Source organism: Mandrillus leucophaeus, unplaced genomic scaffold, assembly GCF_000951045.1.
Source record: "Mandrillus leucophaeus isolate KB7577 unplaced genomic scaffold, Mleu.le_1.0 Scaffold285, whole genome shotgun sequence".
NCBI lineage: Eukaryota > Metazoa > Chordata > Mammalia > Primates > Cercopithecidae > Mandrillus > Mandrillus leucophaeus.
This window is the reverse complement of record NW_012102976.1, coordinates 2630441-2652229: the sequence shown is the minus strand read 5'-3', so window position 1 is coordinate 2652229 and position 21789 is coordinate 2630441. Positions and strand designations below refer to the sequence as shown.

At 39.4% G+C, this 21789-nt stretch overlaps 1 protein-coding gene across 6 annotated transcripts in view; it reads right to left on the bottom strand.

Annotated features, from left to right (window-relative positions):
* Positions 1-21789, bottom strand: part of MEIS1 (Meis homeobox 1) — a 153428-nt gene that overhangs the window by 57850 nt on the left and 73789 nt on the right. For all 6 annotated transcript variants that reach the window (XM_011985515.1, XM_011985512.1, XM_011985513.1 and 3 more), the window contains one exon: positions 4245-4390. In XM_011985515.1, coding sequence (XP_011840905.1) covers positions 4245-4390 — 146 coding nt within the window. The remainder of the gene's footprint in view (positions 1-4244; positions 4391-21789) is intronic.

Below are 21789 nucleotides of genomic sequence, written 5' to 3'. Positions count from 1 at the left end.
AAATGAAACAAAAACACTTGGCATATAAGTGTGTCCAACTTAGAAGCAAAGTTTGTCTCTATAGTAAGGCTTAACCAGATGGAATCCTCAGGATGGTGAATGGATGGGGAGTAGGAGAGAGTGTGGATGAAAATCAGTTCACCGTCAGGATCACCACCCTGACTGGTCAATGCCGGATATTGACCCGTGAATGCTTGCTTCACCTGAATCTGTAAGTATGCTTTCTAACTACCTCCTTTCTCCCTAACTTTCAGTATTCCTGGAAGCACAGGAGCTCCATGCAGGAAAATACAGTCACTGCATATTTTAAATGAGAACCACATTAACTGCTTTTCTATTTATATTATACTTTAGACTGTAATATAATAGGATTGGAAAACAAAAAAGAAAAGAGACCCTTGATTTTTACCTTAAACGTGGCATGTATTCTTTTTCTTCATTTTCGCTAAGCCAACGCTATGTAGCAAAAGAACTGATAATATGCAAAACACATCCAGCTTAAGCACTATGATGTCACAGACTATGTTTACAGTTGGAATAATGCCTTCAAGAAGGAAAAAGAAATCTTGATATGACATATGCCCCTGAACTGATTGTGAATACACAGTGACTCATATGCAAATATTAAGCACGTTTTAATTGTTTGCAATAATTTATCTTCAGGCAAATGTAAGTATTTCTATTAATAAATGCCTTTATTTTCTTTCTAATTCTCTCTTATTATTTAAATCCTGTCAGTCATTCTTTTCAATTCCAGGGAATAGTTTCTTTTAAGAGACCCTCTCTACTTATCAACTGGCAAAACGCTCAACTAAGTCTAAGCTGGGAATTTACTTCACTGAAATTTCCTCTTACCCCATAATCACCAAAGTTTAAAACTCGTTTCCTTTTTCTTTTATTGTTTTCATTATATATAAGTATGTCCAGTTTAGCTTGCTAGAGACTGTGAGCCCAAGAATGAGGCTTTAGTTCTCTCTTTGGAATAGTAAAATGTGCTACTGATTAAATCTACCTGTGGATAACTACAGACTGCCACATTTTTCTTCTCATATAGCTGGGTTACAAATCCAGAAACTTGGTTTTTGTTTTGTTGTGTTTTGTTTTTTAATTCAGGGCCTATTCTACTTTTCTAACACAGAAATGCTTTAAAGCCCTTTCAAGGGCAGATTTTTTTTGCTGAATAAACCCAATGAAAGAATTGATCCATTTATTTTAAAAAGAAACAGCAATTTAGTTTTAAAAAGTGTGGGAGGTTTTCGAATATGTCTTTGGACATTTAAAAAAAGATCAGTTTACAATTTACTAATAAATTGGTATTACTATTGTTTTAATTAGCCAGAATTTCAGTGGCTTTTTTATATCTAGCAAGATTTCAGAAAGGATTTCCTAGATAAGTTGCATTAATCATATAGCAATGATGTGACCATAAAATTTGTACAGTCTTCCTAATGAATTGTGCATCCCTAAAGACCTCTCAGAACTTCAAATAAAGTCAGTAAAGAATTAGTACTGAGATGTCAGTGGTTACTTACATTTAGACAAACAACAACAAAACTCTCTTTAGATTCTATAGGTTTTAAAAATAGAATTTATTAAAATTAGCTCCTTACTATAAATATTACTAAGCAGTCTATGCATTCCTTCAAGAAGGATTACAAAACAAGGGTAACGGGTGTTCCTTGTAACTGGAGGTCTATTTGCTCTTGCAATTAGAGAAGAGGGAAGGAATCTTTTTCACTGGGGGAAGGAAAGATGAAAAATTTAAACATACCTCCTAACTTTGCTCTTCAGATGATGTTATAAGAATAATTAGCTGTTTAATGAGGGTTGTCATTAATCAATATTTCTGTATGAGCAGATGGCACTGGAGTGGGTAATAGGGGGAGAAATACCCAATGGAAACCACAAGGTAACACCTGTAAACATTCACAGAAAGCTGGGGAAACATGGATGAATGGGCTTTCCCTTCCACGGCAGTGGCACAGGCCAGCAAAGACCTCAAAACTGAAGACTATTATTCAGGCCTCAAGAAAGCAGACGACAGTTCATGAATAATTTCGATTACACTTGCCCCAGTAAGAAACACATAGTCCATATAAGCAATGCAATGCATGTAAAATCATGAGGGCTGTTAGAAAGTTTATTTTGGTTTTTTGTCTGTCTGTTTGTTTGTTTGTTTGTTTGTTTCAAGAAGATAATGTAGCTCTCTACAAGGGTCTTCACAAGGGTACAACCTAGAAAAAACAGGAAAACTAGTGGCTGCATAAAATAACTTGCTCCTCTCTCTCCTGATTCTGTCTGAACCAATATTTGATTATATTTTCTTCAGGGGCACCTCAGCTTCAAGTAAAACCAAAACTCCTTTGCAGATTGAGATGGGGGCTGAAGAAATCTATTCACTGTTTCTGTTAGTCTAGGAAATAGAAATTGTTTGGTTGTGACTTCAGGGTCAACCTGATTTTGCCCACCACACCAACTCATTCCACAGAGCAAGTTAGCTGGTTAGCTCTGGAGATAAAATATCAGCATCATTGCATCAGCATCATTGTACTGCACCTTTGACCAACTGCCACTTCTTATCTAAATGTCATTCATTCATTTTTCAAGATATGCCCTCAAGACCTGAGTCCTCTTTCCCCCAGTTCATTAGTGATTGATAATCCTCAATGGGGAACTTGCAGGAGTCAGATCTTGAAATACCTACACACATGCAACAGGTGTCAGATAAGTAATGGTGCCTGAATCAGATTTTAGGTAAACCTAATATGATGTTAAAATCAAAACAGCTTGAACAAACTAAATCTTCAACTAATTTCCAGCATAGCCAAGCCCTAAAGTTTACTCAAAAACTGTAGTGTAATCCAGTTACTGTTTGGAATTATGATGGGAGGAAGAGAAGGGAGGAAACTTTTTTTTAATTTAATTTAATTTTTTTTTTTTTTAGCTATTCCTGCTGCTCTCAGTTTTTATCTTATTCACTGATGCTGGAAAATCCGGATTAATTCATACCCTTGAGTATTATTAGAGGCACAGCCTCTATCCAGAGGAGCAGAACCAACACGACCTTCAGACATCCCCTGAGTTTGTCTCTCTGTACCCGTAAAACTCACTGAGGAACATGGCTTTGAAAGTGGGCCTGGGTATGAAGGTAAACAGGCTCTGCACGTGTTTATGACAATGCAGGATTAACTTTAATATTTAAGGAAAAAATGACTTTAGGAAAAGCAAGCTAAGACAAAAATAGTATCATAAAATATTTTCTCCTGATATTAAAAAACAACCCTCAAGAGTTTTTAACATTTATCCATCTATGTAACTTTGCTACAACCTGTCTAAATTCATTCTTTGTCTCTAATATTGAAATTGCCCTGGTCGACAATTTTGTTGATTTTTAAAATATTATTTTATCCACAAATCTTCATTGTGTCTTCTTCTTTAAATCAGTATGCACTTGCAAAAATATCCACCAAAATATTATTCTTGTAAATATTTTGAACATGAAATTCATTCAGAACAATAACCAAACAAAACAAATCCCCCAGTGGCATAAAGCCCCAAATCTCCAGTTTCTCACATCTCCAGGAGAATTCCTGCAGTGAAAACAGCAATACTTGCACAGACAATATAAACTGTTACTCTGCTTGAAAAGTCACAAGGGACTACACAGGAAGAGCTGACTCTATATTGCTGTTTTCCTTTACAGTTCTAAATACAGGGACAACTTTCACTGTGGAGCTCTGACTTACATGAATGTTTTGTAATGGAAGCCAGTGCATTCAAACCATTTAAAAGCAAATTATGTGATCATCTTGCCATTGCAACATGATTTGAATTTTTGTGGACCATTTGTTATAAAGGTCCACTAAAGCATCAGAAGACATTAAGTCTCTCTTTAGGGTTTGTCTTACTTTCTTCTTGGTAGGAGATGGTTCTGAGCACTTAAGGGTCACATTTAGAAAGGCAACATCATGAATATACATTCTTAAAATCACAAGTGCACATGAACACCTAAAGCTTTTAACTTACGAAAGTTAACAAAATCGCAATCGTTAATTTTAAATAAAATTTCTCATTTGGGGTATGTATCTAAGAAATAAGTGCTAACATTTTTGCAAAAACTGTGGGAACACAGTTATTTATTAAATATTTCAAGTCCAGAGGGATCACTTTTTTCTCATTGTTTTCTATAAAAACTGGTTCATTGTCCATATTTAGTTTACATATGTCATTTAGAATCCACTTACTGTTAGATGCTGGAACAGCCACGCCCTCATGATATTTGTGGCTACTTTGGGAAAGATGCCACGCTTTTTGTGACGCTTTTTGTCCTTATCAGGGTCATCATCGTCACCTGTGCTGGGGGAAGCTACACTGTTGTCCAAGCCATCACCTGCAAACATAGTGAATCAAATTTTGACTGATGCTACCTTGACATGCTTTATTCAAATAGAATGCCTTTGGATATAAACAAAACCAAAAGAGCAAATTTAAATGATTAATAGTTTCTTTGGTACTGTTTTTTTGTTGTGTTTTGTTTTCCAAAACAAAGAGAAAGAACAAGGCCTAGGCTCAAGAGTAGTCAAGTCTGAAGAACGTCTTCCAAAGAACACTGCCAAAAGTCAAAGGGAACGGAGGGAAATATCCAATCCCCTTGTGACTTTGTTGCTATGGTAATTATTCCAATATGTATAGCTGAGACAGGTGAAGTGTAACTCCTACTGGGGAGTTAAACATGGTGGCAGTCATTAGCAGTGGCGCTATGGCTGCCTGGGCATTCAGATCCCACAGTCATTGACATTGACTTGTGAGAAGATTCATTTAAGATATCAACTATTTCCACAAGTGATCTATCTTAAGACTAGTTAAACTAGGATGGGGAAATGTAGGTAATCCATTATATAAGCAGTTTGACGTAGGAATGTTTCAAATAAAATATAATTTTTCTTGTAATAGAGAGAAAGCATCAAGTTTAGTAAGGGAAAAACCCCTTACATAGTTTCTTAATTAAAAAACAATTACTGTGTAAATAAAACAAGGTAATGCTAAATTAACAGTAAATTGGAATTGTATTACACTAATAATTCAGGCAGTTTCTAAAATTCGTACTAGGTTTAAATTTTTCACACTGAAAAATCACCTGCTAACATATTCCTCTATATTGGATCCTATTTTTCTATTGATTTTTATTATAACATTTACACTCTTTCTTCTAGAAAACATTTTGGCTCTGTGACATAATGAAATTTTTAAAAGTAGTATTTCTCTTTTATAATACCATGTTTAATAAGAAAAAAATAAAAATTTAACCTGTATAACTGTTCAAAAAAAGTTACAAGGTACAAATGGAAAGTAGGTATTTTTTTGCCTTAACTTCAAAGTCAAAAAGGAAAACAACAAAGGACAAGACCCATTACACTAAAAAGTAGCTTAGCTCAGTCAACCGTTCTCTTAGAAACCGACAGGTTGATCTGGGCCCAAAAGGAAGAGCTATAGCGGCCAGGCTTAGAAATGAGGTAAAAAAAAAATATACCCAAGAACACATTCACTGGTTAAATAAGTCATTGGAGAGCCATCTACATGACCCAAAGAACCTGATACTTTGGTCAGACAAGTTTCCTGCACATAGCCTCAGGTTCATTTCCATGGCTTCATGAATTTCTGTATTTCTCATTTCTGTTATTAGGTCCTACATAAAAAAATAATTCTCTAGTTCAACTTCAGTTATTTCTGTCTAATCTATAGTAGGTATGTTGCAACTAATCAACTGTTTTTAGCAGCTCCCTCAGCAGACCTGTCTCTCTCCTGTGAAAAAAAAGAAAAGCGTCCCTCAATTTTTTTTTTTTCAATTGCCTTAACTGGTACTGAGATGAAGTTTAGAAAGCTTGTTGGGTGAGGAACAGACTAATTCCAACATTTCTACTATTATTACAGAATATGCTATAAATGCAAAATTTCTGCAAAACTTTTCTGATTCTAAACTTTTATTCATTAAAAATCCATAATTTTATTATATTTAAAACCCATCTGTTTTGTTAAAAGTTTCACAGAATCATAGCTTGTGTTCACTTGGAAAAGATCATGAAAACCCACCACTCCAAAGCCATCACTGTATCAGTGAAGAAAATGCTATGTTCCCTGACTGGGTCAAGGTCATGTACCCTGGCATGGAACTACTGGGGTCTGTGCTATGCCAGACCCCGGCATCTGTACATCAGCACTCCTTCCACCCAACCAAACTCTTTATTTGCATAAGCAAGTATTTTATGAGAGGTCCCCTTGGATTTGCCTAATAAATTCTTTGAAAGTCCAGTATTTAAACAGGCTTTTTATTCAGAGAAGCAATTTACCATATAAAATAACAATTCATTAAAGAAACATGAGAAAAGAAAACAACTCAACAGCATTTAAATTTTCAATGGGCTAATCCACTTTCAATATGCAAAAGGTAACCAAGGAAAGGACACATACGACTTGATCATTGATTAAAAATGAAAAGCTTATAACCTAACAATACTGTTTTCACCACCTCCCCATGATTATTTTCCACCTTTAAAAAAATAGCCTTTTTATCCACCTCAAACCCCTTCAGATTAATTTAGCAAGCAATGCCTAGTGCCTGCCTAGAAGAGAATTCATTGATAATTTATGGAAATATCTACTATAATCCAGCAGAGATGACTTTTTTCCAGCTTTGTGCATCAATAGATAATCAAGGCCTTAAAGCAACCTTAGCTTCCCATTACCTCAGGCAAAAGAATTCCTGAAAGCGTGCCTTGAGGGCACCTGAATTATATACTCCATTAGGAGAGGAAGGCTTTCTGCATTCCATGTGTAACACTCACCAGAACCTTTCCTGTTTATTTCTGCTGTATGAAAGCAGAAGCATTAGGAACAGAATTTTTTAAGTGAAGACTTATGTAGATACAATGGAGAAACCTTTCAAGCAGGAGCCAGATCACCCCCTTCAGTCCCTGGCAGTGACCTCTCCTGAATAAAAGGTTTCTATTACATCATTAGCTCAAGCCAAAAACAGCCTTGGCTTAATGCACAGTTTGTTCTTCCTACTGTTTTTAGGCAAATACAGCTACTTTACTCCCATCTGGGAGGGAAATTACACTGCTGGGTTGTAATCTAAGACAAGATTTTCATTGGAAGCAAATGCTTTCAATCCAGTGTAAATACTGGTGCATGTTCAGAAAAGCCTAAAACAATAAACCCTGCTCCTTTCCGACACAAGTTAGGGAAATGGAGAAGATGGGGAAGGAGAAGAGCATAATAAAACAGACTATTCTAAAAGCAAACACTTTCATAGATTTTAATAAATTGTTTAACCTCTTCCACTTTCTAAAATTGAAAATTGATCTGGAAATGTCTCAACCTCAGAAGAAAGTCTAAATGGTCAATTGTACCTTTAGCATTTCCATTCACTTCGCAATTTGATATAGTCACCTCATTGTGGTCTCTCGAGAATTTCTTTCCTTTTTTATTTTTGAGATCACTAAACAAACTTGGAGAACCGCCGGCCGACCACACGGCAGCAGGCAGCAGCTCTGAACCACATTTGTAAAATGTCAGCAGTGACTTCATTCCTGGAGCTGACTTCTCCTGCCGCCAAATGAAGGCAAACTGAAAAGGTGGAAATAATCATAAAAATGATGCTAGTCCATAAACAAGCTTACAGCCTCATTAGGATAGCAGTAGGCTCCAGTGGGTGATTTATGCTCGTTTTGCTGATGCTATGAGGAAATGCCATAGGGCGACTTTAGCCAACCGCTAATGGTTTCTGACAGCTTCTTAGCAACTAGTGCAAGCAACGTTGTGGCGTTTGCTAGTGACAGAAACTGAAAATGTCATATTATCTGCCCATGTGTCATGAAGTCCGTGTGGCAATTAACTAGCAGGCCAGTGACTGAGGGGCCAGAGGCTCCTGAAAATGGCCTTTGGCTATGCAGAGGCAGCCGCGGGGGCTGCGCACACACAGGCCGCACATATGCAACATTCTAATGCAGAAATCCACTCCCTGCAACTTCCTGGGCTCTGATGAGACCGGGCCACTCCAATCTCTTTTTTCCCCCTCAGTGAAGTGAAACTCTGGGTTCCTCTCTCTCTAGGCACAGGCTCGGGCATTATCAGAAGACTAAAGCAATCTGCTTTGATATGATTATCCGAATGGCTCCTTAATTGGCAGTACCTGGTTCTGTGCCTCTTGGATGCTGGACTCAAAGGTGCTAGCTACAGTACTTTGCTACTGTCTCACAAATTAGTCTAAAAGGATTTAAGATCACTGGAGCAGACTCATTGCCTGTCAGATTTCAAGGAGCAGAGGAACTCTGCACAGCAACAAGACACTATTTAAAAAACACCAGGTTTCTAACGAGCAGGGGGAGAATCTTGGCCACACTTTTCAGTTTCCGAGCTATCAAAACCATGCACTATATGTCAAACTGTCAAACCTTTCAGCGTGGGCCATTTGCCCTTTCAAATAATATTTAAGAATTGTTTTTACAAAATTTTATAGGCCATGGTCTAGTGAAAGAGGCCAACCAACAAAGAAAGGAATTTGTACTACAATTCGTCTACGGACAATTTCTTGTGAGACCTGGGCCTGTCCCTACGGAGCAAGGCAGGTGACCTGTGGCAGCTCCCAGGCTGTCAGAGAGCTCAGATTTCAAACACGCTCAACTCAAACATCCCGAGTCGCCTATTTAAGCATGCCCAGGCATTTAGACTGTGCTATCTCGTGCCTTTCAAGGCAGGATAAAGCGGCATTTATCGTATTCAGGCCATTCAATGGGTCAGACTGACCGTGTCAGCAGGGGCTCCTCTCCGGCAGGTCAAAGCCTTGCTCCCATTTTTTCTCTCTCTACTAACTCCTTCTGTCCTCTCAGGACTGCTGTTCCCCTAAACCTACTCAGAGTGAGACAACAAAACCCAAAGCAGCTCCTAAGATTTACATCACAACTGATCAGTACTTCCTGTGTCAGTGGGCCATCAGGTAAAAATAAAATGGGTTGTCTGTCAGAGGGTTCTTTATGTCACAGGAGCAAAACTCCTAATTAAGGAGATGAACTTTCCACTGCCAGGGCAAATGAACGTGTAAGGTTGCGGACCCCCTTGTTTTTCTAGGAGCCATGCTGGAAGCCACAGTGACTTCAAGATCATTTTCATTTACAATATTGTATTGAGACTCCGTAGTTTTGGGCCATATCCTCTCTTTAAACTTTACTTTTCTCTTCTTCCAGTGTTGAGGAATAGTGTTTAATCCCAAAATGTACCTAGACTCAAAAATCAGGCCATTTATAGTTGTATCATTTGATACTGAGTAAATTCGGTTGTGCCTTGAAAGTTTTCCAAATGGTCCATTCAAAAGTATGCTTATGAATGTATAGCTCCTGTTGTAAGGTGGCTACATTTTCATGCAAATAGGATATTGTTGCATGATCTGATTGTCAGCAGAAAGAAAGCTCAACATGAAGGTTTCTTTTTTCTCTTGCATGTTTCTCCCATAGAGTATCTACATGAGGGAAAATGGCATCTCACCCCTTAAAAAGTGTGTAGAACATCCCTGCCTTGCTCGTGGCAGCTGACACAAACATCCCATCAATATGGAAAGGCTGGGTTTCCTTTATAGTGGCCTATTTGGGTGTGCCTGATGTCCAGGGTTATTAGGAAAAATGTAACAACTACCCCAAACCTATTTCTCCAGGACATGGTTGAGTCTAGGTAGCCAGAATTCAGGTGGGATAATGTTTCTGTGGCATGTTAAGAGGATAAATGGTGAGAATTATAGACATCCCTTCTTCAGGAACTAGCTGGAATACTTCAGGGGTCTTAAGGAGATGCTTTATCTTCATTTAGAATGTATAATAGCTGCCAGAATGATTTTTCTAAAGCACACATCTGATCATATCACCCTGGTACTTAAAATCCTTTGGTGGCTACCCTTTGCCTTCAGAATAAAGGTTAAGCTTCTTAGCCTGGCGTGGAAGGCTTTTCATGATCTCTCTCCTGGGTGTTTTTCCAGCCTAGCATTTGCCAAGTCCCCATATGCACTGGCACTCACAGTCCCATCACCAGTCCTGAGCAGACTTGAAGTTCTCATGGCACCATGCACTGCTCTCTCTACCTCTTTGAATTTCCTTATGCTAGTCCCTTTCCCTGCAGCAGTCTTCCCTTGCTTTCCCTAATGACATGACAAACTTCCTGGTGACCTTTATGGCTCAGCTCAATAGCCATCCCCTCTAAGAGGTATTTGCTGGACTATAGCTGATTTGGTGACACCCCAATTCCACCCACCAACTGGGTGACTTTTCTTTTCCTGGCATTCCTCCATCCTAACACTCTGCTAAAACTCTTTATTTCCATATATCTTTCCCTGATTTGACTACAGGGTCTGAGAAGGCAGGGACCAAGTCATGCACCTCTCTGCTCTCAAATCCTGGTGTTACTCCAGTGTACAGTGTACAAACTTGTTCATCGCTTATAAAATGAAAAAACGAATGTATCTTTTACACTATAGGAAGAAAACCACAGTTGCCATTTTCATCCCTTACATTTCTTTCTGAGACATACCTAAATTAAACTCTTGAAAAATATTCACCAATGAAAATTAATAAACAACTATAAGAAAACATACAAGAAATACATTCCCCAGAGCTGGGATATTTCTTCTAAACCTTTAAGATCATCTTGCACCAAAGATGGACTAAGAGTTAAGGTATCAGAATCCTTCATGATGTCTACCATAGCCTTTCAGAAATATATCACTACTTCCTGCAATTATAATTTAAAATCATTTACTTAACTAAAATTTCTTGCTGTTTGTGCATCTTTTCTGAGCAAAGGTTGTTTCTTTCTGCATTTTTTCCCAGTGAATTAATTATACCCCCCTCTTTACACATTTCCCAGGTTTACCATAGCTGAGAAACTCAGTTGTTTCTAAGCAGACAATTTGATCCTCAGCTCAAACTTCAGGCCAGCATTTTAAACATCAAACATCTGATGCTAAATGTATAAAACTCTAGAACTCTGGCTTTCCTTGATTTTTTTCAAGTAATTGTATTAGCTTTTCCCTGAAGACATAATACAGCCTCTTAAGTCTTTTCTTTTTTTCTTTTTTAAGAGAGAATGTCTCACTCTGTTGCCCATACTGTAGTGTAGTGGTGTGATCATAGTTCACTGCAGCCTCAAACTCCTGGGCTCAAGGGGTCTTCATGCCTCAGCCTCTAGAGTAGCTAGGACTACAGGTGCATGGCACCACACCCAGTTAATTTTTGGTAGAGACGGGGTCTCACTATGTTTCCCAGGCTGGTCTCAAACTCCTGGCCTCAAGCAATCCTCCTGCCTCAGCCTCCCAAAATACTTGGATTATCTGTCTTAGACCCTGTGTCTGGCTAACCCCTTAAATCTTATTACACATTTTCAAGAGTCACACACTATACTTCATATGTATATGAAGTATACAACTCTGTAGCCAATATACAAATATGTAATGATCCAAGTTTATCTTTAATTAGGATTCTGTTAACTCTTCGGCCTCACTTTTGTAACTCCTCTTATCTGTAGATATTTAAGGCTCCTTGTTCTTCTTAGCTCAAAGTGATTCCCAGTTAATCAAAGGAAAACAACAAAAGACGGCACACTCTCATATATTTTACCACCCACAGCTTTCCTGAAAAATTTGAAGCAGTTCCTTTGGAAACCAAAATAAAGAGCTAGATGTGGGCACCTGCTGTGGCAGAGCTAAGTTCTAGAAGAGGCTTAACGAGTGCCCTGCAGTACAGACATATCAGTGGCAATGACGGAAAAGATGGAGCTAAGAATGGTGGGGCTGTAGATTAAGAATATACAAACGTTAAATAAATGTATTATTGGCACTTACAACAAGAAATGGCTCAACAAGCTTCCTAAAGTTTGTTCCACAGAGATCTGCCATCAAGCTTTTCCTTTCTAGCAGAATTTAGGTTTCTTAAATGGTGACAAGAAATTGTTAATAGTTAGGCCGGGCACGGTTGCTCACGCCTATACTCCCAGCATTTTGGGAGGCCGAGGTGGGCGGATCACCTGATGTCAGGAGTTCAGAAGCAGCCTGGCCACTACAGTGAAAGCCCATCTCCACTAAAAAAAATACAAAAATGGGCCAGGTGCAGTGGCACGCGCCTGTCATCCCAGCTACTCGGGAGGCTGAGGCAGGAGAATCGCTTGAACCCAGGAGGCGGAGGTTGCAGTGAGCTGAGATCGCATCACTGCACTCCAGCCTGGGTGACAGAGCAAGACTCTATCTCAAAAAAAGAAAGAAATTGTTGATAGTTAACCAGTGTGGAATGAACTCACAGCCTTTTTCTGCCCTTTAGTGGACTCCTGACATCACAGAAACCTAAAGGAAGACATGGAGAGTCAGAGCCTGGAGAAAATGCTTCTTCCTGTGAATTTACTGCTCCCCCTCCTCCGCTAAAGGGTAAAATGTAGCATTTAAAAATATGCCCCATATATGTAACCATCTTTTGCATAAAGTCATTCTTGTTATTCGTTCATTCATTTAACAAAAGTATATCGATGTCTCCAACACTAGGCCAACACTTAGGGACATAAATAGTGAACAAAATCAGAAGGAGTTTCCGTTTCTATCAAGCTTTCCAGTTAGAGGGCACTAAAGTTAAATTAATTACAGTAATAAATGTACAACTGCAAACTGAAGCTCTTAATTGGAAAAAAGTATACATCTCTGAGTGCGTGAAACAAAAAGACTTGACTTAGGCTGGAGTGATCTTGAGCAGAAATCTAAAGGGCGGAGAAAAGTCAACTACATGTAGTGGGCAGCCTAAAAGGGGAGAGGGCAGAGGCGAGCATTCCAGGTCAAAGGAAGAACATGTACCAAGGCCTTGTGTGGCTGGAGGATCTGGAACCTGGGAAAGCAAAACACGATAAGGCTGGAGAGATAAGAGGAGCAGGTTGTAGGTGTTCATTCCTAGGGTTCTGAGAGTCATGACCTATCAGTGAGTCATGAGTATCTATGGAGTCATGAGTGTTCTCTCCACTGCATGCCCTAATACGATGTAAATTTTGTCAAGCAATGCCTCACTCCCCAGTCTCTTTCTAGTTCAACCTAACAAATCACCTGATTGCAAATGAAGATTAAAGAATGGGGGACAATGGAAAAGCAATGAGTCCGTTCAGGTAGACACCAATTTAGGCACAGATTCCATTCTGACATGAATTGGTAAGTTGTCCTCTTGGACATTTCAAATGCATTTTTGCATGGAAGCCAGTTGTGAATGCTGTCAGGTTCCAAAGCCAGCTCAGCAAAGTAAAGGTAATTATTAAGTGAATAAAGCTCTAACTGATATCTGAGCTCTGGGTGCAAGAAGAAAGTATAAGAATAAGGGGGAAGAGGAGTTTCTTCTTATAATCCTGTGCACACAGCCAGTCTAGAAAAATGTTAAACTATGTGCAATTGCCCTGAGCACCTCCCTTTCTGTATCTTTCTTCCACTGCGTAGTATCCCTCCGTTAGAGTTTCCACATTCTCCAGTGCTTTGAAGAGGCTCTTGGCCTCCCACTATGGTTACCTCACCTGGACCCATTCTTCTCCTGCTCTGAATTGACCCTCATCATCTCCCAACAATCAAAATGCCCCTCGTTGCAGGCTTGTTGATACAAGCCAGACTTCAGGTAAAAGCCATCTCAAAGAACTAATTTGGATGGAGATAAAATGACTGATGCCCTCCTCACCTTCCCGAAAATGTTGGCATCTTTAAAAGATCAGTTATTGCAAATGAGTGAATCTTTAAATGGCAGAATTTTAGGTAAAGTAATAAGTAAAGGTTTCTAAAACATGCCGCTCCTGTTGGGATTTGTTTTTTTAATCAACAGATGCCATTCTTAGAAAAGAGCTCATGGTCAGCTTCCAAACCAATCATTACATTCTGCCGTCCCTCCCCTCCATTCCCCTCTGTTTCCCCACAGTCCCTGCCATTTATGCCTGCCTAGATTTGGGAAGCCATGTGTTTCTGACCACTTCACGTTTTTCCACAGGAACTGCAGTGACAGTAAAATGAGTTCTGTGGATGTAACACAATGAGCTACAAGTAAGAGATCCAGGCTGAACATCTGTATGTATATCTAGGTCATTCATAATTTGAGTATTTATAAGTCAGGGATTTCCACCCTGTTGAAATAAATGTGGAATAACTTCTTTACTATAAATAATTCCTTCAATTAAGCTTCCATCACTTCATGAGTCTTCACTTTCAACACAAATAATGTATAAAACATAACTGGGTGAAAAACATGGAAAGAAATCAAATAACTGAGACCCAGAATGAAAATATTTACTAGGTTTTCATAGAATGAAAAAAAAAATTATCAACATGTGAATGTGCATTGGATAGGATTAAAGGAAAATAGCAGACTTTCTACATTCATAAAAATTAAGAATTGTCCGTTGGAGTTTGTCAGTGTTCAGATTTATAGTTTGCTTAAGATTTATTTTATGTAAGTGTTCATATAAGTAAAGTACCATGGACATATACACCAAGAAATTGGATAAATTTTCCAAGTTTTTTTTTTCTGAATCATTTTACTTTGTTCTTTTGAGATAGGAATACCTTTTCCTAGTAATTCAATATGACTTTTTGACTTGAATTCCCCTCAGGGGGACAACAGCAAATTAGTTGCCTACACACAGAGGACAAACAGCAATGATGAATAGGAAAGAAAAAAAAAAAACACAGATTTTACTCATTTTTCATCTATTCAGCATTTTTTTTTAACAACTAAACGCCCTGAAAAAATCCCTGCAAAAACAGCATAACTTTTTAATGAAGTCTTAGAAACTTCAGGATGTGAGTACGCTGCAAAATATTACTGAAATCTATATATTTACATTATCAGTAAAACAAAATGGAAATCCTCCAATCTTTTTCTCAGGAAATAAAAAAAATACAGTTTCAAGTGCAAAGGTAAAACAGTACAAAAGTCATAAACTTTTATTTTGAATCAACAGCTCAGAAAGAATTTTAGGAACCAGTACCTTGCCTATTTATTAAAGTTATTTTAGTAATGCTAGTTCATTGCTCATAATATGCTCCCCAAAATACATATAAATGCTCTATTAATGAATGGTCATAAACTTCTACATAACCACAAAAATAGATCATTTTAGGAAAAAAAGTGTCCCATATAGGATCTCACAGACAGGCAGACACACACACATGAACACACACACTCACACAAACACAAATACACACACACACAGACATATATACAAACACATTTATTTTTGTGATATCTGCAAAAGCTTGCTATATAATTTAGTTTTAAACTTCTATATTACTCGGCATATGTATTTATTATGCAGGTATGTATGTGTATATATACAAACACTTTTACATGACAAGATAGCATTTATTTATCTGAGGTCACTTTTTCAACAAACTCAATTAAATAAAATACACTTGAAAAGTAGGATTTGAAAAATAAAAAAGCTGGCCAGGAACAGTGGCTCATGCCTATAATCTCAGCACTTTGGGAGGCCAAGGTGGGCGGATCACTTGAGGTCAGGAGTTCTAGACCAGCCTGGCCAAGGTGGTGAAACTCTGCCTCTACTAAAAATACAAAAATTAGCTGGGTGTGGTGAAGAAAACAATTTAAAAATGAATAAAAATTTAAAAAGCTTTCTGACATCCAGATTAGAAGCGGTGCTTCTCAACGTGGGCTACATTTAAATCATGTGGTAGCTTTTACAAATCCTGATGCCTACAATGCACTCAAGACCAATTAAATCAGTTTGGGAGGTGGGGTAAGATTTCAGCATTAGTGACTGTTAAAGCTCCAAGTTGATTATAAAATACAGCCAAGCTTGAAAACCAATGGATTACAATCATAGATTGTATGTGGTAAAGCTCGTACATTTTCTATAGAGAAATGACCATAAGACCCTCAAAGAACAGTTACATTTAATTTAGATGCAGTTCTCAAGTTTGCTCATCTAGCTTCTAGCTTTATAGTTTGTAGGCTAAGAGCTTTGTAAAAATATAAGATGATAAAGAGGCAAAAGACAAGAACCTAAAAGGCATTGCACACAAGGCCCTTCTAGCATAGAAAAAAAAAAAGCCATAGAAATGTTTAACAGGCTGCGTAAACAAGGAAATATATAGCATAGTGCATAAACTCATACGTCCACTGACTTTAAATTATTTTTAAGTGTTATAATCAGATATGAGAGAGTTATGTGTAGAGTGGAAACATTTTCATCAAGAATGTCCCTAAAAGTTATAATATTTTAAAAGGTACAATTCTGTTCATCTGGACCACATCTTTCCTGATTGACACCAGATACACCAGGATAACACGTCTGTATTCTGTAGAAGCTTTTTTTTTTTTTTTAACTATGTACCCTCACTTCGCTGGTCTGTGTGGCTAGACAGACCAGAGCCTGCACAGCAATGAGCATTATGAGTTGGCTACATGGATTGCAACCAGTCCACTGTCTGGCTCTCCCTGGCTTCTTGGGAATCTTCTCTCAAGGCACTCTCCTGTTCATCCCTCACTGATGCCTTTCTATTCTGCTTTCAGCCTGTAAGAAGGTGTGGGGGAAGGTAAAGGTGTGTGCAGATAGGGCAACCTGAGAGTTAATGATAGAGAATGAGGGATGAGGGAGTCAATCCTAGGATCAGGCAGAAGTTGGAAGGAAAGGAAATGCCAAGGGTCAAGGGGGAAAAAAAGAGATGCTATTCTGTCTAGGTAGATTTCTTTGCAGACAAAGTGAAATGGAAGAAGATTGTGAAAGGTGGATTAGCAAGTGTGTGGGGAGAATGAACATATATTAAATATAGCTAAAAGAAAAATGTGCAAGAAAGAAGTTGGGATGGAAAAAATAAGGACTTGTTATTCTCTTACTGCAAATCTATCTGAAAATCCAATCATTTCTCAAAACAAAGGTTGAGAATTACTGGCATGCATCAGTGATTGCATCTGACCTTCTCTCCTTTGATTATGTGAGGCTACAGTTCTTTTGTGAATTTGTAGTGCCACTCAAACCTGCCACTCGGTTAGTTAGGGACACGGACTTGTTTGAGAATAATTGTACTTCACAAAGTTTGATTACTTTGGTGGGCACAGTAAAGATAAAAGTAACTTTCTAGAGCAGTGCTGCTCAAACTTTCATGTGCATGCGAAACAGCTGGGATCTTGTTAAAATGCAGATTTAGATTCAGTAGGGAGGAGCTTGAGATTCTGCATTTCTAACGAGCTCCCAAGGACTGCCTAGGCTGCACTGCCAGTCCAAGGACCACACTGTGCATCTTAACAAGGTTCTGGAGAATCTTCCCCTCAGGGCAAATAAAGCTAGAAAGTGTGTTGGGTGCACATGAATGCCTCACTGAAGTGGAATGTGGGGACAGCCTCTAGTCACTCCAGGCAAAGAAGACTGTAGCTGCACCCACTGGACAAGAATGGGACAAGGCTCCTCTGAGCCCCATTTTGAGTAGGTGACCTCATGGGTATCTCTAAGACTAACTGACCTATCAGAACAAGCCAGGATGAATCCCAGCTCCTCCTATTAGCACTGCAGGCCTCTCTCCCCTTTATCTCCTCAACCTGTACAATACCTCGCTTCTTGCCTCCTATGTTGGAGGTATTATAAGAGAATAGCTTAGCTTCTTGGGTTCTTTGTCTGGGCTCATGTAAATCCCAGCTTTACCACTTAATAGCTGTGTGACCCTGGGCAAGTTATTTAACCTCTCCAAAGCCCTGTTTCACCGTTTCACTGCTCTGGAAACAATGAACCTAGTAATAGTACTTACACCTTAGAGTTGTGGGGCAGATGAAATAAAATCCGCTATATAAAAATGTTTCACACATCTTCTGGCAGCAGTGGCTTAGCTCAGCGAATGTGAGTTCTTATGTTTGTTTTGCTCGTGAGTACACCATTTGAACAGGGGAACATTAATCTCAATCCCCCACTCAAAGCTCCGAAATGACCATTGCTCCTCTAGTCATCTCTCCCCATCCCATTCCCATTTCTAGGAGTGTAACTTTTCCAAAATATCTACACCCACTCTCCTATCATGGCATAACATTTTTTTTTCTTTTCTGATGTTTTCTTTTCTTTTTCTTCTCCCCCGCCCTGCCCCCCGCCAAAAAAAAAAAGCCTTGAAAAGTGACTTGGAACTTTGCAAGTGTGCTTCAGAGTGACAATGGGTGGCAGTGCTGCCTAAATAGTCCCATCACATTAAGCTGGCAGCCAATTGGTGGATGAGGATACACTGGAAAGCAATTCTTACTAATGCAAGTTTTCATTTCCCACACGAAATAGGTTAATTTATGACAACTCGCCCTCTGCCTTCTAAATAATATTTCTGCAGCAGTTTTAATGTTTTATTTTATTCATCTTATTTTAGAGACGGAGTCTCACCATGTTGCCTGGGCTGCTCTCGAAGTCCTAGGCTTAAGTGAATCTCCTGTCTCAGCCTCCTAAAGTGCTTGAATTACAGGCGTGAGCCACCACGCCAAGCCTCTGTAGCAGTTTTTAACAGCAAAGATTTTTGTTTTACTGATAGGGAAAAAAGTTGTATCATTTAAGCAAGTATCTTTCAGATCCAGGAAATGTGAGACACACTACAGAAAAACAGGGCTAACCTTCTATCTCTTCTCTAGACAATAAGAATAATAGAAACACTACTAAAAAGTAACATTTATTGAGCACTTACTAGATACCCGAAACTGAGATTGGCATTGATCTTCGATTAATTAATTCTCACAATCCTTGCTTTTCTAAATTATCTCATTTAATCCTTCCAATATCCCTAATGCACAGATAAGGAAATAGGCAGCTATACAGATAACGAATACAAATCCTTGTGGATTCAACCCAGATCTGACTTGAGGCTAAACTCCTAACCATTCTAAAACTACCCTTTCCATTTACTCCAATAGAGTCAATGATAATGATCAAGGTGCAGTTTTTTTTTTGTTTTTTTTTTTTTTGAGACGGAGTCTCACTCTGTCGCCCAGGCTGGAGTACAGTGGCGCGATCTCGGCTCACTGCAAGCTCCACCTCCGGGTTTACACCACTCTCCTGCCTCAGCCTCCCGAGTAGCTGGGACTACAAGCGCCCACCACCTCGCCCGACTAGTTTTTTGTATTTTTTAGTAGAGACGGGGTTTCACTGTGTTAGCCGGGATGGTCTCGATCTCCTGACCTCGTAATCCGCCCATCTCAGCCTCCCAAAGGTGCATTTTTTTAACCTCTAGAAAGGTAACTGAGGGTAGAGACAGTCCTTTCTTATTGCAGTGTGCTCTCCACAGCCAGCACATGTCTGACCCACAAAGCGAGTTCGTAAACCTTCCCTGAATCATATCCTTTTTACTGAAGGCAAAGAAAAAAGAGACACTGAAGCATGTTCTCTCAGAGTAGCATGTGAGTGTATCTTAGTCAAAGTTAAATATAAAAACCACCTCTGAAATCTACAAGGAAGAAAACAAATACCAAGTATGGATCCAGAGAAAGTTCACAAGAATGGGAGGATGTCAGCTCCAACGCTTTGTAAAGTCAAAAATAGCCACACTGCAAAAAAAAAAAAAAAAAAAAAGAAGAAAAGAAAAAGAAAAAAAAGAAAGAGAGACGTTCCCGAATGTGTCTCCAAAACATAAAGGAGAAAATCATATAGAAAAACTTCATGTAAGGGGTGGAACTTGAGCAACCAGCTATCCAAATATAGAGGGGGATCCTCTCTTAGCTAGGGCATGGCCTGACAGAAGCCCCTTCCTGCTTTCAGAGCCTATGAGTAGTCCCCAGTGAAATGACAAAAATGCCCATGCCTAGGACATAATGAAGGACAAAGCAAACATTTTCCAGCATCACACAAATGGTTTTTAAGTATCGCTCCATGTCAGGAATCTGAAATTCTGCTAATAGACAAGTTACGAGGCAATTGCCCTCTCCTAAGACCCCCGTGCACGCTCTGAAATTGGGCAATTCACACTGACCGGGCCTAGTCAGGCTGCTCGACCAGAGAAGAGTGAAAAAGAGACCAAGCTCACGGGAGAGTTATTTTTCACTCACCATTTATGTATCAAAGAAAATCAAGTCTCCCCTGCAGGAGGCATACAAAAACACAAACGCTGCCTCCTGAAACGCAGGTCTGGAGTGAAGCACAGTCACACACGGCCCCCCACGCCTGAGGGGAGAGGTTTTCAGGGATGATGTCACAGTGTGCTAACCTGAAATCTCTCTTGGGTGAGAAGGAAGTCACAGAAACCAAGGAATTACTCCCTTCTCTGCTCTTGGTCCTCTTCTGGATCTAGTCTTGTCTCCAACATCAGCTGGCTGGGAATCTCACTTCCCTTCCCCTGGCCCAGCCCTTTCTTTCCCCAGAACTGAATACTGCTCCCCTGTACTGCCAGCTGGAGGGAAGATCATCTCCTTCCCAAACAGATCTCTGAATGCCAGACGCAGGCCTGCCTGACTTCTGAATTGGCCTGTGGCCTAGAATTCCTTGTTGCTGGCCCCACCTATCAGACTGGTTATGCCGAAATGCCCAGGCCTGAACTTGCTACACCCTTTGGATGCTAGATCTTGAACCACCCAGCTGCCTGCACAGCGGCCAATTTCTAGATCCAGATTAGGTTCTCCAAACCCTCATCACTCTTAAAAGTAGAGGGTGTTTCTGCCCTGTCTCAGCCTCCTCTTGCTGCCCAGTGGCTCTGTGTTGCTGAGGTTCTAGCAAATCTTCGAAGCCTCAGCATTTCCTGCGTTTTCCTCATCTGCCATGAAAAACTGGGAAATGGCCCCACATCGCAGCCATTCAGATCCAGGTGGTCTGTGAGAGTATAATTTACATGCTAGATACCAGAATATGGTGTGGGAAACACAGCCGTCCCCTTTGTTTCTCATTTATACCCAAAGAACTCTTTCTTCCAGAAACATCTCTGAAGTAACTCTCCATAAGTCAGGCATCTCTGTTATATTTGGGGCAATAAGTTCCCTCTCCTGTAACAGAGATAGCTTAACGAAAGAGGAAGTACCAGCACAATCTAATATGAGCAAAAAGACCGAAAGCTGAATGCTGGATCACTGCAGACCCAAAGCTGGGTGTCCGTCTTCTCTCTTGTCAAAAGACATAAGTATGATCGGGGTAAAAAAATATGTAACCTTTAAGAATCACAGTGTGAGGAAGATGATCTCCAGCAGAAAAGCCTAAAAACTTTTGAAGTATGAAATATGACTAGTTTGGATGAAAACCAAAATTACAAAAACTGGCCTGAGTGATCATGCTAATTGCCTGTCTTCTAGACTTGCTTGTTTTCCTTAGTTAAAAAAAAAAAAAAAGAAAAAAGAAAAGAAAGAAAGAAAAAAAACAAGGTTGGAAGAGGGACAGTGGGCATTCTGAATCTGTGCTTAGGCTATGTGAATGTGGAACGATTGTTCCATGTCTTCTGAAACCTGGCAGTGACCCAGGGGCAAATTTCCAGATGGTCACACAGTAATTTCACAACACCAGGTCACTATTTCTCATCTTTCCAAGTTTTCCTACTTTCCCAAACATATGCATTCATGACTAACCTTAGGGTCAGAACCTGGGACCTCAGTCTCAGGTCAGTCTGTGTACTCTTCATGAAGTGACTCAATTTGCTGAGCCTTCCTTCTTCTACCCACAAAGTGGTGATGGTGATAAGGAACTGGCTAATTCAAAAGGGTGTTGTGAGGAACAAGTGAGATCGTATATGTGAAAGTTCCTGGGAAAACATGAAGTACTGTAAAACTGTCCCTGACTATGGGAGAACTTCCT